Consider the following 17893-nt stretch of genomic DNA (forward strand, 5'->3'; position numbering starts at 1 on the left):
ACCCGCTGGCTAAAGGCAAATTTCTGCACATCTATCCTTCCTCAATTTCAATTTATGCCCCCTTAGGTTCGTAATCTGAAAAAATGGAAGAATCCCATCAGAATTCAGTGTGCTCAACCCATCCATTTATGTTTTGTCGCCATAACACTGCTAGATGAGATTTAATGTAAACAAACTTTAAATTAATTTAAAGACAAGTTCCAAAAAGACATAAGCTCAGATAAAATGGCACAAAAAGTAGATTACTGTATACTGTAGAAAAAGACCCTTTGAACTTTGACTCAATTGCAACTGACATTAATCCCATGGAGAGTGAGGGAGTGTATGTAAACAACTTAGAAAAACTTTTTATTCTTTTGTTAATTTAACAGCTCATCCTTCATAAACATGTTTTTCAGAGTGCAATTACATTGTAGCTACCATAAACTGGTTTTGTGTACACAACAGTAATTTCTAGCAGTTCCTTTGGGAAGCAGGGAACTGGTGGCCAGAGGCAATAATTTGACAGCTGTGCCAAGATTTGTATTTAATAACAGATAACAATATTTATTTCATTCTCACAGTGTAAAAATGAACTTTGTAATACATATTAACCAAATTTTGTAATAAATGAATATATTTACATAGAAAAGCTTATTTTGCAGGAGAATGTTATGTGCTTCATATAAATGAGTACTTCGTATAAACTGAGTTTGTATTAATAAGATTTTACTGTATGACCAACTCAGGAGTGACCAAATGCCAGAAAACTGACTCAGAAATGTGTCCATTTTCGGCTTTCTTGATCATGTACTCCAATAGTGAAAATCCGATTGGCAGAGTATCTCCATTTAGAGTTCAGAAGAAATTGGAAATCTTAGTTGGATCTTCCAAGTCTGTAAAAAGTCTCAGATCAGTATACATCTTCATTGAAACCTCCAGTGCTGAACATTCAGAACAGCTTTTGAATATTAACATCTTTGGTTTTCTTAATGCCATCAGCTGTAATCCAACAGTCCTCAGATGTGATAAAGTATTTGTGTATATCACCAAAAAGATATTGTATGCAGCTGAAAAAGCCATACCAAAATCTTCCTCAATATTACCAGTACTATTATTGTGCTGAGAGGGAGTGTACCATCAACATGTGTGGATGGTACTTTAGGTGTTCCTAATATTTTTCACCACCAGTGTATTTATGGCATTTTAGGCACCGCTTGTCTCTGATTCCCCTTAATGTGTTTGTCTAGTGACAATATAGGACACAGCCTTGTATATCCTGGCCCCTCAAGAATAGTTTTCTATGAGGGGTGCAATTTGGGCTAAAGGCATTGTGGTTACGTCGAAAGTCTAGTTATGCAAATAGCCTGACCCTTGATTCCGCAATTAACATATGTCATATTTCTACTTCTGGTTTGTCTGTGCTGTGGACGCGAGACCTTTCATACACAACCCATTCACAATTTAACATGAATAAAATGACCAAATAAGTTTAAATGGTATTGTAGTTTTACATTAGAACATTTTCCATCTTCCTTTATTTTAACTCTGTGCACAAACTTATATAGAAATATTCCATTTGAATACTAAGGTACTTAAAATATTAAGATACATTAATAGTTAAGACACAAAAGGTATATAAGATACCAACACCAAATACTGGGAAAAAATCCATTTGTCATTATCGTTCCTCTTGGTTAGGAATTAACCTGATTACTTCTATTCATTATTGTTATCTCAGACATTCTCCTTTCATACTTATGGAATCATATTTTATGAACAGGCATTTTTCACTTACCCAACTCACTATGGCATTGGGAAGAAGTTCAGAAGTTCAGTCGGTAGGGCAACAGAAGAACCAGCTTGGCTATCTGGGTGTTGGCGCCCTTTGTCTTAGTGGTGAGCCCCATCGACTTGGATGGTTTCTTCGGCCTCCTCCTCCGTTGAACTCTCTTTCCTCCATTGAGTTCTTTCACTTCAATTCCACTTCCTCAACAACTAAACACTCCACCTTTTTATATCTCGGAAATTCCCCCCCCCTCGGTTAATGGAATCTTAGCTTTCTATTCTACTGTCTGGGACTCTGGTTCCTATCACTTACACAACACGTGATGGTTGCAACACTTACATAATGGATCATTTGATACTAGGAGGTTTGGATATCTATCTCTGATTACAACTGTGCTAGGTGGATTAAATTTCACTGGCCCCTTTTACCTTGGAATGGTGGCATTACTATTTTTAAGACATAGTTAAGAACAAAGCTTCTTGTGGGCTCTAATTACAAATGGAATTAATTTATCCAACTGTACTCTCCTCATTTATCAGTATAAATTTAGTAATTGCTCAAAATACTTGGTTTTTCATTAGTATTAGAACAATACAAGAAAATAGGATTCTGTATAAATCCTTAATAAGTGGGCATTGAATAAGGGAAGTAATTAAATAAATAAGGATTAATTTGTAGTACAAAAAATAGTGAGGTAAGTAAAATATAAAGACAGGAAAAATTAAGTTCATTGCAACAGTACACCCAAAAATATGGAGTGCTGAATGCTGTGCAATTTAAAAAAATAAAATAAATAAAGCTTGGAATAGCTTTTGCCATAGTCCAGCTACTGCTAACCTTATTCAACATAAACACACTCAAGGAAGAATGAGACATGCTAGATGATTCAATAAACAAACTCCTTGGATCCGGTTCAATTCAACCATAAATAAAGCTATCCTTCCCCATAATTTGGAAAACAATCAGAAAAATGGGTAGTAAATTCATACTTTCCCTCTGCCTGTCATGGAATGGAAGGGACGAAGCATTGCTGATTTTACACAAATTGCCAATGCCTTAATGGCTCATGTCCCAAAATCAGCAACAAAAAGTTATATGAAGTTGATTCTTGCACTACTTCTATTAGAATGAGCAGTGGCCTGGAGCAAGGGGTGCTGGGGGTTTCAGGGACTGATGGCAGACATCATGATACAAATAAATACATGGGATGTGTTAGGGCAACTAAGAATAAGAATAGGTGCATGTATACTTTCTTATACATCAATGTTAGAAGTATAGTAAATAAATTTGATGAATTTGAAGTGAAGACATCAAAGGCGGGTATTGTTGGGATATCAGAGACTTGGTGTTACACAGATATTGGGAATGCAGAATTGGAATTTGAGGAGTACAATGTGTACAGAAAGGATAGGAAGGGAGGAGGGGGTTATGCTGTTAGTTAAGAAATACATAAAATCTAAGGAAGTGCATCCAATTGACATTGGTGGATAATGCAATGTTGAGTTAGTATGGTGTGACATAAGCATTGGAAAGGAAAAATGAGAATAGATGTGTATTATACACCTAATGACTCTGATGAGTACAATGAACAGTTGATCAGAATGTCTTGTAATGTGGGATTTTAACTTTCCAGATATTGACTGGAACTTGTGGTTGGTCACTCACACGCTAGCAAGACTTTTGTGGATTTATTGGATGATTGTTTTCTGCAGCAGCATGTTCAAGAGGCAACCAGACAGGGTAATATTCTTGATCTGGTTATCAGCAGTGATCATTCGTGTATTAAGAATTTACAGATAAAGGAACCACTAGGTGGCAGTGACCACAGTGTACTGATTTGGAATTTACTTAAGGATATTATTGCCATCAGGGGTAAAGGAAAGAGTTTTTGCTTCTGTAAAGGTGACTGCAGTGTCTCAGACCATTTTTAAATCCTGTTTAGTGGGACCAACTGATGATGTTACCAAGATTCAAGGAATTAATTGTGGAAGCTACTAGACTTTTCATACCTATTAGGAAATATTGTTCAAGGTTCAGGCCTAAATGGTTGTCAAATGAACTAATGAGACTCATGGTAGAGAAATAAAATGCATGGGATGCATATAAATTATCAGGTGACATAGAAGCCTATGGTAGATATAATCTAGTCTGTAATCAAGTCACAAAGGAGGTTAGGCAAGCAAAGGCAGATTACGAAAAATCTTTGGCAAAGGATGCTAAGAAAAACAGCAAGGATTTATTTACTTATATAAACTAAAAGGAAGGGGATGAATCAGATTGGTCCACATGGTATTGATGGTTTGACTGTTGATGATCCTGCTCAGATAGCAAACAAACTGAATGAGTATTTTGCATCTACATTCACACATGAGTAGTTATCAAGGAAGGAAAATGCCAGAAGTTTATCAAATTGTAATAGGGTGCTTAATGATTTTGTAATAACTGAGAGCAAAGTGGAGGAGAAACTGTTGAACTTAAACATAAAGGCACATGGGGTGGATGGGTTCTATCCAGTTATATTAAAGGAGGCAGCAAAGGAACTAATCAGACCCTTAGCCATAATTATGAGAGCATCCTTGGACTCAGGGGAAGTCCCCACGGACTGGAGATGTGCAAATGTATCTCCAATTCACAAATGGGGGATTTACGGGTGACACGAGCAATTACAGACCAGTTAGTTTAACTTCTGTTCTGGGTAAAATAATGGAGTCACTGGTTAAAGATGCATTGCAGGATCATTTAGACAAGACTGCAACAATAATTCAGACACAGCATGGTTTGTTAAGGGAAAGTCTTGTCTGACAAATTTGATTGGATACTATTATGTGGTTACAAAGGAACTGGATGCAAAAAATGATTTTGTATCATATGCTTGGATTTCAGGAAAGCTTTTGACACAGTTGAACATGGAAGACTACTCCAATTTTGTACAGCCATCTTTTACGTGCAGCAGTATCAAAAGCTTTCCTGAAATTGAAATATATGATATTAAAATTATTTTTTACATTGAATTCCTTTATGACCACATTTTAGTAACTAGTCAAATTTGTTAAACAAGGTTTCCTCTTCACAAACCCATGCCATATTTGAAGTATAATTGTGGCCATGTCTAGATGATCCTGCATTACTACTTTTACAAGTGACTCCATTAATTTCCCAGTTGTTTTTGCGCCAATAAACCCAAAATCAAATCAAATCCATTAATTTCCCTGGAACAGAGTGTTAAACTAACTTGTCTGTATTTACTTGTCACCCTTTGATTCCCTTTCTGAATTGGGGATCCAGTCACACATCTCCAGTCCTCCTTGACCACCACTGAATACAAGAATGCTCTCATAATTATGGCTAAGGGTTTGCTTACTTCCTTTGCTGCTTCCCTTAATATACCTGGATAAAAGAAAATGAATGCAGGTATTAAATTTATCATTTTATAGTAATACTGTGATATTAAGAAAATGATTAAGAAAAAAAACTGTATTGTTTATAATAACTTCAAATAACTGAAAACCACTAAAGGCAAAAGTTAGTTTATGTTGTCTAATCATGTACTATATAAAGAATATCCTTTACACCTAAAATAGACTAACACATAGACTAATACAGTAATACCCCGACTTACGCGAACTCGGAGTTAAGCGGTTCTTGATTTTTTCGTTTGGTGTATATCTAAAATTAGCTTACCAATGATTTGGAAGTCAAATCATAAAGCTTGGGTGACAGCTTCCAGTTTTTGAGGACTCGTTTGGTCACCACTTCATACCCGAAGTTGAACGTTATTGCAAGTCTAAACAGATTCCATTTAAAGTGATGCTTCTTATTGACAATGCACCCGGTCACGCTCCTGCCACCCTAATTAATTTCGACCCACGTGTGAAAGTTCTGTTTTTACCTCCAAACACAACCAGCTTGCTTCAACCGATGGACCACAGAGTCATCAAAACATTCAAGGCTTACTACACGAGGCGTTCGTTTGCACGTCTGAATGAAGCTATGAGACAAAATAGTGAGATATCTGTTAAAGACTTTTGGAAACAAAATGTTTTAGATGCCATAAAAATCATTGAAGAATCTTGAGATGAAATTCACAAAAAAAACATTGAATGGTCTCTGGAAGAAACTTTGTTAATTTTTTTTTTTCAAAAACGAGACGAAAACAACGCCAGAAACTGATCATGTCGCTCATGTGATAGAAGAAGTTGTTAATCTTGCCAGGCAATTAGATTTGGAAGTCAATGGTGATGATGTCAACGAGCTGTTGAATTCACATAGTCAGGAGCTGACAATGAATGAGCTCATAGAGATGCGTGAGCAAAACGTCACTGAAGTATCCAACACTTCAGACCCAGTTCCACCAGAAAAGCACATGACAATTGCAAGCTTGACAGAAGGTCTCAGCTCAATTGAAAAGGGCTTAAAAATGTTAGAAAACATAGACTGCAACGAAGAATGCATTATAACTACAAAGCAAGGAATAAAAAAATTATTAGCTTGCTACGAAGAAATTCTGCGTGAAAAAAAGAAGGCGCTGTGTCGTCAGACGAATTGTTAGATTTTATGAAGCCATCGACATAACTTTTTTACGTAACTCATTTATTTTTTTAATACATATTTTGTATTAATATGTATAAAGAACTGCAATTTTATTAAATATTTTTCTTCTAAACTAGTGTTTTTGTTAGTCCTTGGTCCCATATGTATTTATATGCAAAGTTGTACCCCGACATACGTGAATTCGTGAACAACATTCGTGAACCCACCTATCGCGTAACTTCGGGGTATTACTGTAGTTTAACAATAACCACAAGCAGGGTCCATTGATTCATGCACTCTTTCTATTGGGACATGCAGAGCCTGAAAAACAAATCTTGTATGATTACAAGGCCTGCTTGGGGGTTCCCACGGGAAAAGCAAATACATAGGCTGCATTAGGATTACTAAGAGTAAAAGCAGACACACGTACTTGCTTGTTTACTAGTGTATAGTGATTAAATTTGACAAATTTGAAGTATGGTTAATCATCGAATTACAGAAAGGCAATTTCACAACCAACCTATGGCAAGCAACTGCACTGTGTATTGTGAAGATGTTGTACAAATAAAGGCTAATCAGTGTATTAATGTACATGTATTGTGCTGTTAAGTTATGTTGTTTATGCTTAATGACTGGTGTTTTAGCCCAGGTGACTGCAGAATGTACAATCACCTCGTTTCTGTCCGTGGTATATGGGGCCACATCAGGGTCTACTGTCAGTTGTGTACTGAATCAGTAATACCAATCAACTCTTGTATGGGAAAGAGGAAACACTATAAGATGGAGGGGAAGATTGTAGAATTTTGATACTTTCAGCATTATGTGGTTAACTTTCTCTGAAATTTAATGAAAAGGTAAGAACTAAGTGAACTTTTAATATCATAATTTCGAATATTTCTTCAGTGCTTTTGTAGGTATAGAATTTAATTTAAATAACTTGTAAATAATATTTTATTATGAAAGATTTACTTATTGAGATAACATTCTTTATTTAAAAGTAATGTTGTTTCTTAAGCTTAGATTAATACCCTTTAACCTGTCAGCTGTTTTTCACTGAGCCAGTGTTGAAATAAACAATCAGTGCATGTTTCGCATGTAATTTGTGTGCGTGTGTGTGTAATAGCATAGCTAGCATTATGGACTGAAAGTTGATAGAGAAAGAAAAGAATTAAAAGAAATACATTAGTATTTTAACGATAAATGTAATTATATTTTTATGTCTTACTAAGAAATTTCAGATAAATACTTAATGTAATTAGCGTTTTATTTATTTATTTATTTTTATGAAACCCCCAAACACGAAAGGTATCAAAACCTATAGTACTTAGTACCATGCATGTTTTGAAGGAGAAGTATGGGGGGAGGGGGATGCCGGAAACTTTGCTCTAGAGAGTAAACATGGGTTTCACCACTTCAAGCCTCCAATAAGCAAAGTTGTGGTATTTCACCGGTTGATGAAAGTCATCTACCACCTCTAAAAGTATTAAATTATTTTAATAGTTTCATACTTATCACATTTTCCACATAGTGTGAATATTTTTGGAAATCCTTGTCCCATTCCTATTAACTATACATACAGAGATTTTATTTACCACAGTTATGATTTCCATTTAGGATGATTAAATTTCTTCTAGGTCTGGGATTTCGTTTTAACCAGCCATGTTGCTTGTAAGTTAATATGCCCTCTTGTTAAAGCCTATCAGCAACAAGCCTGCAAGTGGAGATTCCCAGCAGTCACACCAACAAGCCCATGAGCAGAGGTTCTTGGCAATTGCGCTAACAAGCCCACGAATATAGGTTCTTGGTAGTTGTGTTAACAATCTCATGAGATGAGATTCTTGACAGTCACACCAACATATGGGAGGTTCAAGTGACTGACTATTGCTTACCAGGCAATCAGGGCAATTACTGGCAGTAAGTTTGGCATATGTAGGTTTCTTTTTCAAATGAATGTATTGAAGGAAGAGACTATAGCCTGAAATCTCAGAGTTCTAAGCCAGTTGCCAGAAACATTCCTTGTGGGTTCCATGCAATCTGTCAAGTGCATGGAGAAGTGGTTGCCCCTATTTAGTTGTCAAGTTTTCACAACAGAGAAGAAGCAAATAAGACAAATTATAGATGAATGTTGAAAAACTGAAAATAATGCAAAAAGCAGACCATAATCCTCACATGAAGTGTGGATATTGTGCAGAAGCTGAACATGTGTTCATTTATACTCAGTATGATAGTGTCTAAGTAGAATAAAATTGAAGCAATGTTCAAATATGGAGTAAGTGGCAAGAGAAAGCGCGTGTATAAGGACAGCATTCAGAGCTCGAGGAAGTGTTGTTGAAGCAGTTCAAACAGGCACATGTATTGAATATACCAGTAGACAAAGCCAGGTGGGCAGGAGCAGCAGTGCATAGCACACGCTTCTTGATTAGACCGGGGTTCGAGCCCGTGCCCACCAAATACGGAGGATGCGGAAGGTCAGGGAATGATCACCGCATATCCCCGGAGCAATATGGTCTTAGTTGCTAATGCTTCTAAAAACCAAATAACAAACAACCAGTAGACAGAAGCATGATTCAGACAGAGGTAGCCAATTTAGCCCAATAGATGAGGATTATGTTCAATAAATCTATATGCAACTCTGCCTAATGATTGGTTGAAGTCTTCATTTAATTCATCCCTCTTCCAAAGAAGAACAGCATTATCTCATGCAACAGTTTTCGTCTTATTAGTCTGATGAGCCACATGTTGAAGCTGTTGCTACAGATAATCCAAATAGGATTTACAAAAAAATGTGAATCGATAATCTCTGACACCCAGTTTGGATTCCGAACTGGACTAGGCACAAAAGAAGCTCTCCTAGGTATGAATGTGCTGTTAGAAAAATGTAGAGAATGCCAGAAGACAGTGGTATTACAGACATTGCCAGAGCACCTGCCCACCCACCGATGATAGGCCAATAGCTTTGAAACAGTGCCGTCTGGGCGGTGGTACTCACTGAGAAAAAGTAACAGTAGTCTTTTCTATTAGTGAAGCGTTACTTATTCGAGGTAGTGCAATACCATGGCAGCTCGTTGCGAAGGAAGAGCACAAGGAGATACAGAGAAAATGATGTCTCCCACACTACCATTGTAGTTTCTTAAGAGTTATCTATGGTGTATCTACACCGATATCATATAGATATTAAACTCTTACTCTTAACGTATTATGCCTTGTGCATTTAGTTAATTTTAAATTGACAATCTATATAAAAGTTCCCATGGGTCACTATTTCCAACTGTAGACACCAATGACCTCCAAGCTCTTACTTTATGTTCATATATGGCCTTATGATATTTCTTTCTTTTATTCCTAAACAATTCTTTAAAATAACTGACTTCAGCTGCATTCCAAGATTTATGCTTTTGGTATTGTTTTCTTAAATGAAATACTTCTCTACGTAATTAAAATAAAAAATTGGACTATGCCAAAGTACTTTTTTTTTTTTTTTTTTTAAAGCAATTTCCTTCTCTTGGCTGCATACAGTAAAGCCCTATAAAGTGCATTCTGCACAAATAGAGCATACTCTGATGTGTTTAGTGTCAAATGCTTATTATTCCCAAAGTCTAGATTAGTGGAATGCCTGAACTTTTTCCAATTAATGTTTTTGTACAAAAATCTAAGTTGCTCCTTAGACTTCAACTCATTACCCAAATCTTTCCCTCCTAGTCTTAAATGAAATAACAATGACCTATGGTCACTATTAGTCACCTCAGTGTCCACATACCAATGACATATTCTATTAGTCACATTATTAGAGCTCAATGTCACATCTATATTGGACTCGCCATTGGTTGTACTGAATATAAAAGGTTGGTTTGGAACATTTATCACAGTTAAATTATTAGAGATTATAAAATCTTCAAAACTCATTCCCCTAGAATCCAAAATTGGACTATGCCAAAAATTAGAGTCCATTGTAAATGTAACATTACCATAGCCAATTCTTAATAACACATTATCCATGTAAGGTAATATATTTTAAATTCTACAATGGTGGGCAATAAAGTGATACCAAATTGAATGAAATTTAAGTTGTACACACACACACACACACACACACACACACACACACACACACACACACACACACACACACACACACACACAGCTATACTTGAACATACTGCTAATAACAATTATATTCAAATGGTTGCTAAATACTTCTGTAGCAGCCTTTGTTCTTCTTTCTGCTGTCACATTAACAATTCTGACATAACTGGAAATCCTACTACTTTAAATTTCTGATCTATCTGCATTACATATGGTTCTTGTAAACATAGAATATCACACCTTGTCCTGTGCAAAAACCCTAGCCTCATCCATTACAACCCTAGACTGTTGTCCATTTAAATGCAATATATTCAAATAATCAATTAACTCACCATTATGAGAACTCCAAAAGTCATTAGAATTTACTGAATTATCCATAATGAATCCTCATACTTGCTATTTCTAATGTCTTAACATATTCCACACATTTTACATCTCTGACTGAGTACTGGTAATCCCTGAGATTTCTTGGCTGAAAAACATCTGCAGCTGGTGGATCAGCTGAGGACCTTTCTCATCTTGCCCAGGACAGTGAGAGATACAGCATGGTGATTGCCAACCTCCAATAAGGAGACTGCATCAAAAGAAGATGAGGATAGAGATTTTAAGGCATTGAATGGCTGAATAGGAAGATTTAAGAAGGTACCCAATCCTGTGTACCATTGTGTATATGGTGAAGGTGCTAGCACAAGTGTAGAGATGGTGGATACATGGAAAAAACACAACCTGCCAGCCATCCCTGAAGAATATTTTCCTGAAAATGTTTTTGATTCGGGTGAGACGGGACTATTTTTCTACCTTTTATCCAATAAAACAGTGCACTTCAAAGGTTAGAAATGCAAATTGAGCAACGTATTGTTTACAGTCCTGTTACACCACAATGAAAGTGGAACAGAGATACTTATACCATTGGTTTTAGGGAAAGAAAAAATCTGCACAAAGACCTAATTCTTCAACAACTAATGACTGAACAACTCAATAACTGAATCATTAGGTCTTTATGCATTTTAACTGGATAGAATTAGGAATTCCTCTTGCAAAATTAGGAAAGTTTGAAATGTGCTAGTTGAAAAGAAAGATTTTAATGTGTTCTATTTGCATTTTTAATTTTAAGAATGTACATACCTTTTCTTGCACTTATTACTCAAACACTAAGGCATAGATAAAGTCTCCCATTTTTCAAACTTTTTATGAGCCAAAATGGAGTCAACTGAAAATAAGAGAAAAATTTTACTTATCCCTCAGATATCTGTGGTATGAAAAAGTGGTATTCCTCCTGGCCAATTGTATGAGTCAACTTCAGCCCCTTGAACAAAATGTAATTTGAAGCAAAATTATAGACAGAAACTCATAAAACCAGCTGGCTTTTGTACACACCATGCAGAAGAAAATACCAGTATTGGGTGTGATGTGCTTCAAAAATCTGCATGGGATTCTGTTCATGCACACAACACAAGGAACTGTTTCAATAAAGTGGGCCATTGTCATATGCTTCCTGATGGCGCTCTAGTAGCAAATACATTTATTTATTGGTGTGCGTGTCCCCAACCAAACTATGGCAACTCCTCTTGGTATATGTGAAGATACCATACGGATAAAGGTCAGTCAGTGTAGTGATTAGGTGTATCATAGTGTAGTGTCAGGGTGTGTTTGATGTATTGTATGACTGGCCACTTAGCTTAGCTCACTGCAGCAAGCTAGTTTCCATCCCTGGCATATGGAGCCAGGCCAGGGAATTACTATCTAGCACAGGTAGTGAAATACCTAGCTCATAGAAGATACAGACGATTACATGATAAAATCAGTTGAATGGCAGTAAATTGCTGGAAATGACATTTGCTTCAATGATTATGTCAAGTGTGACAACAGCATTACCTCTAAGCCTTCATTGCTATGAGAAATGAAGCAGCACTAGGCATAAAGAAGAGTCGATGATGATGAAGAAAAAGAGCTCTCACCAATTCTGATTCTGTCAAAAGTCTTAGAAGTCATGGACATAATGTGTTCTATTTGCATTTTTAATGTTGATAAGGACATCATTAATCATTTATCAAAAATGTGCATGATTATTTACAAATTAGGCCAGAACAATAAGAAACAAAGCCCTTTATTACAGATATGTGTTTTAAAATTTTTTGTTAAATAAAATAATTCTCATAAGAATTTTCATTAGTATGTTTTCATTCTTTTGACAATGTTTTTTTTTTTTTTTTTTCTGGTCCCCTAGTAAACATAATAATGAGATTCCACTGTATGAAGTTTTAAGTGGTCTTTCAAATGTATTTTTGATAAAAGGGAATATAGTATATTTTATTTATGAAGTCATGGATTATTATACTTCTTGCTAAAGTAATATTTCTTTATAGTGTTATTAAGGATAAAGAATATATATTTTCTTATGCCTGAAGAAAGTAAGGTAGAATCCATTTAATTTATCATTAGGTCTTTAAGCATTTTAACTGGACTGAGTTCTTTATGCATTTTGACTGGATAGAATTAGGAATTCCTCTCCCAAAATTAGGACATTTTGAAATGTGCTAGTTGAAAAGAAAGAGCATTAAAGCATATTAAATTGTGTGTAATACAATATCTTTTTTGTTTAGTATATTGTTAAAAATATATTTAACAATTTTATTCATAATTTATTGTAAACTCCTGTGACCTGGTGGCTGTTGTGGAGTATAAACAAGACCAGTTACTTTGAAATGCTACTTAAGCATAACAGTTATGTGTAGGAATTAAAAGCACATTTCTGTTATAAACTCTCTTTGTATGAAGACTGGTTGCCTTCTACTGTAATACTAATGCTTTTGAGATATACTGTACTTTTTTTTTCTTTAACTTTTCTTTTACCCCACTCTTGATTCAATTAACCTCCCAGTCTAACCAATATAATTTTTCCGCAGCTGCATGTGTTTTTGTAAATAACACGTCTGTGTCTAGGCTGGAAAATCATTACCTCAAAAAAATTATGAACTTTATTAGCGTAGGCATATGATGCAAAAAAACAAGCTTGTACAGCCTCAGCCAAAAAAAAAAAAAATCCTATTTCATGCATCCATTTGCTCTACAAGTTTGCACAGTTCTTTCTTGAATTTATTTAAGCTATCAACTTCCACAACGACAGATGGAAGTTTGTTCCAGCAATCAACTACTTGCTGGCTAAAGGCAAATTTCTGCATATCTATTCTACAACTGTCTTTCCTCAATTTGAATTTGTCTCCCTCTGGCTTGCAATCTGAGCAAGAAGAAGAAGAATCCCATCAGCAATGATAATAATATTGATTATTAATAGGTTTAAATACTACATGAAGTCAGTGCTTTTTACGTCATGTGATCCAGGAGCTAGTATATGATCTGGAACATGATAGTCTTAATAAAGGTAATTATCACAGAATAACTGCATCTTAAATTGTAGTTATCTCTTAATAATCATACCAGTTTATAATTCTTAATAAGTTATGAATTATGTCAAACAAGTGAGTGTAGACTGATAATTCCACAAAAGGGTTACCACATATATTCAAGTGTACTGAATGTTGTCCTGAATACATCGCTATCACCAATCAGTGTACTGAATGCTGTCAATAATAGTTTCTAAAATCCAATAATTGCTTGGTACACCTGAGCAAACTAACAAGAAACTTTTCATTACCATGAAAAGCACTCAAGGTTCCAGAATAATCTAAATGTTATTCTTAATTTCTTACTGATGATAAACTGTTCTGTTTTTGACCTAACATACTGAACAAGCATTATCATAAGCAGGGCATTTCATACTTCATACAAAGTGAGATGAAGGATGCTTTCTCTTAAGACAATTTATTTAGACAGGATTTTCATTCTGTGTTGTGCATTCATGATAGACATGATCTTCCCATGCACAGTGTGAGCAAACTATTTCATTGCTATAGCAATGGTCGGCTAAGGTAAAGAAAGCCTGCACGAGAATGACAAGAAACGTCGGATAACTTATGCGGAAATTTAGTTTCCTGACACCGGACTCTAGCACTGCTCACTCGGTAAACAGACGGTAGGTGTTATCGATCTGGAGCAGAAATTGAGAAGGATATATTGATTGACAGGTAGGTGTGGCAAACGATGAAATGATTGGTGGTGGGTGTAACAAATGACAAGCTACTGTATAGTCATTGGTTGGCATTATGATGTGTATTTACCAGTAAAGAATGATGCATAATAGTTTTGTAAAGAACAGTGAACAGGTAATAGTACCGATGAATCTTTTAAAGTGCTGATTGATGTTATGATATGTGTGTATCCGCACGAGTGTCTTTAAAAATAAAAAGTACAGTAATAAAAAAATTAATATTTTGTTAATAAACAATTTGTGTTAGCCTACCCATGATTCTAAAGAAAAAAAGGTAAGGTTACCCCTCCATTTCGGGAGGGGTTCAAGCTCCCATGGGATTCAAGTGGAGTAACTTGACCTTTTTTCACCATTATGGCATATTATTGAACAAGAAAATAAAAATACTGTCATAAAAAAAATTTTTTTTTTTATGAATGTATTTCTAAATATGACTGATTCTGAAGAAAAAAGGTTAGGTTACCCCCTCCACTTCGGGAGGGATTCAAGCTCCCATGGGATTCAAGTTGAGGTAACGACCTTTTTTCACCATTACGAAATACTGTAATGGTGAAAAAAAGGTTAGGGCATGTGCGATTAGGACAAGTTACCGTTAGTGCTACTAAAGTGATACTAAACCGATGTTATTGTGTGTTATTTGCGCACCAATCAGCACATTGTTTGCCATGCCTACCTGTCAATCAATATATCGTTCTCGACTTTGCTCCAGACCGATAACACCTACTGTCTGTTTACCGAATGAACAGCGCTAGAGTGCCGTATCAGGAAACTAATTTTCCACATAAGTTATCTGACGTTTCTCGTCGTTCTCATACAGGCGTTCTTTACCTTTTGCCCAATGGTCATCTGTGTGGCCATAACCTGAAAAAATAGCAAAAAATGAACCAAAGTGTCCAGATAGAATTCTAGCTCATAATTTCCAAGGTCAGATAAATTCCTGATATAAATTTCCTTTAGTATTGTAAATCCTTGATTTTATGGACTAATAGAGGGAGCAGGATATATGTTACTATCCATTAAAATGTCCATTAAATCAATTTTTTTCCCCTCAGATACACATGCTTTTTCTTTGACTAGTTTTCTTTGAGGACAGAGAAGTTGCACTGTTTTCACTCTTAGTAACATAACCCTAACACAGCCTATCTTTGCTTATCCCATGAGGACCCCAAGCAGGCCTTGTAATCCTATACAACTTGTTTGTGTGGAATTACACGGTTTGCTGTCAAAAGCTGATATAAAAAACTCTCAGCAGCTATTCCCATGTTAAGTGCCTTCTTCTGCCCACCCATACAAAAAAACAAAAGCAAATCGGTAAAGAAAATTCTGCTGCCACCTGTAACCCAAAAACAAATTGATGTTTATCTACCAAACTTAATTAATGGAATTGCCACAAACATTGCCAGAACTTTGATGATATTAAGTGCTCTCCTGGTTAAGCACGAGCCAATTCTCCCTTGTCTACTGAGACTTACTTAAATAAAACAGATAACCTAACCCCCCTAAGAACTGTACGATCATGGGGAATTTGGGTGTGATTGCCCATAGTTGTGGGCAGTCATATCGGAATTCAGCAAATTTTGATTACTGATTGCTGGTCCCGGGTTCCAAGTGTTCCATGGCCAAGTGATTTCTAGTGCGTTTTGAAAAGCATTTTCTACAAAGAGAACTTGAGTGAACATATTCTATTTGTTGTTTCAGAAACTGTTTTCTTAATTTGATTTGTATGTCAGAGTAGCACTTTCGCTCTACAAGCAATAAGCAGAGGCCCAGAAAGGGAAACCACCTTCCTGTTTATTTTTTTCTATAAGTACTAATTTACTAACTCAGCCACTGGCCACCGCATGGCACTGCTCCTGCCTCCCCATGGTGGGGCCTGTAACTTAGACAGTAAAGATAAACCCCCAGAGCCAAAAGGAGCTATCATGGATTCTAACAATTTTCCACCCTTAGAGCCTTCAAGCTCAATACAAGAACTCTGTCATGATAACATCATAGCCATTTTCAATCCACTGCAGGATGAAGGCTTCTCCAGCAACTTTCCAGTTCCTTCTGTTTTGTGCAATGGCCATCCATTTACTACTCACAAACTCATGAATTTTATCTGTCCATCTCTGTTGTTATCTTACAGTTTTTCTTCTAGCTCCTCTAGAGTACCATTCTGTTATTTTCTTAGTCCATCTGTTATCATGTCTTCGAGCTACGTGTCCTACCCGACCATTTTAGTTCTTTAGTTTTGATAAGAATGTCCTTTACTTGAGTTTACTGCCTAATCCATGTGTTTCTCTTATTATCTAGCAGTCTGATTCCCAATATAATTTGTTCCATTCTTCGCTGTATCGTTCTCAGCTTCCCTTCCATTCTTTTGGTGGGTACCCAAGTTTCACTTCCATAAGTCATGGTGGGGTGTATACATTGATTCATTATTTCATGTTTCAGACAGATTGGGATATTGCTCCTTGGTGTGTGACTATATTTCTTGAATGCTATCCATCCAAAATTTATTCTTCTCTTGATTTCCAACCATTTATCATTCTTACAGCCAGTGACTTGTCCCAGATAAGTATATGACTCCACCTTTTCAATTACTGCTCCTTCAATCATTATATACCTTTCTATGGCATACTTGTTCATCATTATTTTTGTTTTAGCCATATTCATGTTTAGTACAAAATCCTTACTAACTCTGCATAACTGACTAAGATTTTCCTCTAATTCTTTGGGATCGTGGCTTATGACCACAATATCATCTGCAAATCATAAATGGTTTAGGTACTCTCCATTCACATTGACTCCTTTCTGTGACCAGTCTAATCTTCTGAAAGCTTCCTCAAGGGCAGCTCTAAACAACTTTGGAGATATTGTCTCCTTGTCGAACTCCTTTCTCAATTTTAAATTTCCTACTATTTTTGTCTAGTCTAATTAAGGAGGTAGCGTTCTCATATATTTTCTTCAAAATCATAATATATGGGGTATCTATGCCTTGTCTTTCCAATGCCTGAAACATTGTCTTATGCTGTATGGAGTCAAATGCCTTTTCATAATCCACAAATGCCAGGCATAATGGTGTTTCATATTCATTTGCTTTCTCCATTAGCTGTGATATTACGTGAAGGTGATCCATAGTTGAGAATCCTGTCCTGAAGCCAGCTTGCTCTTTCGGTTGATTCTCATCAAGTATTCTTTCTAATCTGTTAGTAATGACCCATGTGAACAACTTGTAAATGTGGGATAACAAGCTAATTGGTCTATAATTTCCAATTTCCGATTTATCTCCTTTCTTATGCAGCAAAACTATTATTGCATTATTCCACTTCTTAGGCCTCACACTTTTTCTAATGCATTTTGTGAAGAGTCTTGCCAGTTTTTGTGTCATGTCTCTTCCTCCCAATTTTAACAACTCTACA

General features: G+C 35.9%; 1 protein-coding gene across 1 annotated transcript in view; it reads left to right on the forward strand.

The window, feature by feature from the left end:
• Nucleotides 1–760: 760 nt before the first annotated feature.
• The window catches only part of LOC150079247 (uncharacterized), a 163526-nt gene continuing 146393 nt past the window's right edge, over nt 761–17893 (forward strand). The window contains exon 1 of the mRNA XM_090383000.1: nt 761–1041. Coding sequence (XP_090239126.1) covers nt 761–1041 — 281 coding nt within the window. The remainder of the gene's footprint in view (nt 1042–17893) is intronic.

The sequence above is a fragment of the Mastigoproctus giganteus genome, chromosome 10, assembly GCF_048544385.1.
Source record: "Mastigoproctus giganteus isolate SK-2022 chromosome 10, ASM4854438v1, whole genome shotgun sequence".
Lineage (NCBI taxonomy): Eukaryota > Metazoa > Arthropoda > Arachnida > Uropygi > Thelyphonidae > Mastigoproctus > Mastigoproctus giganteus.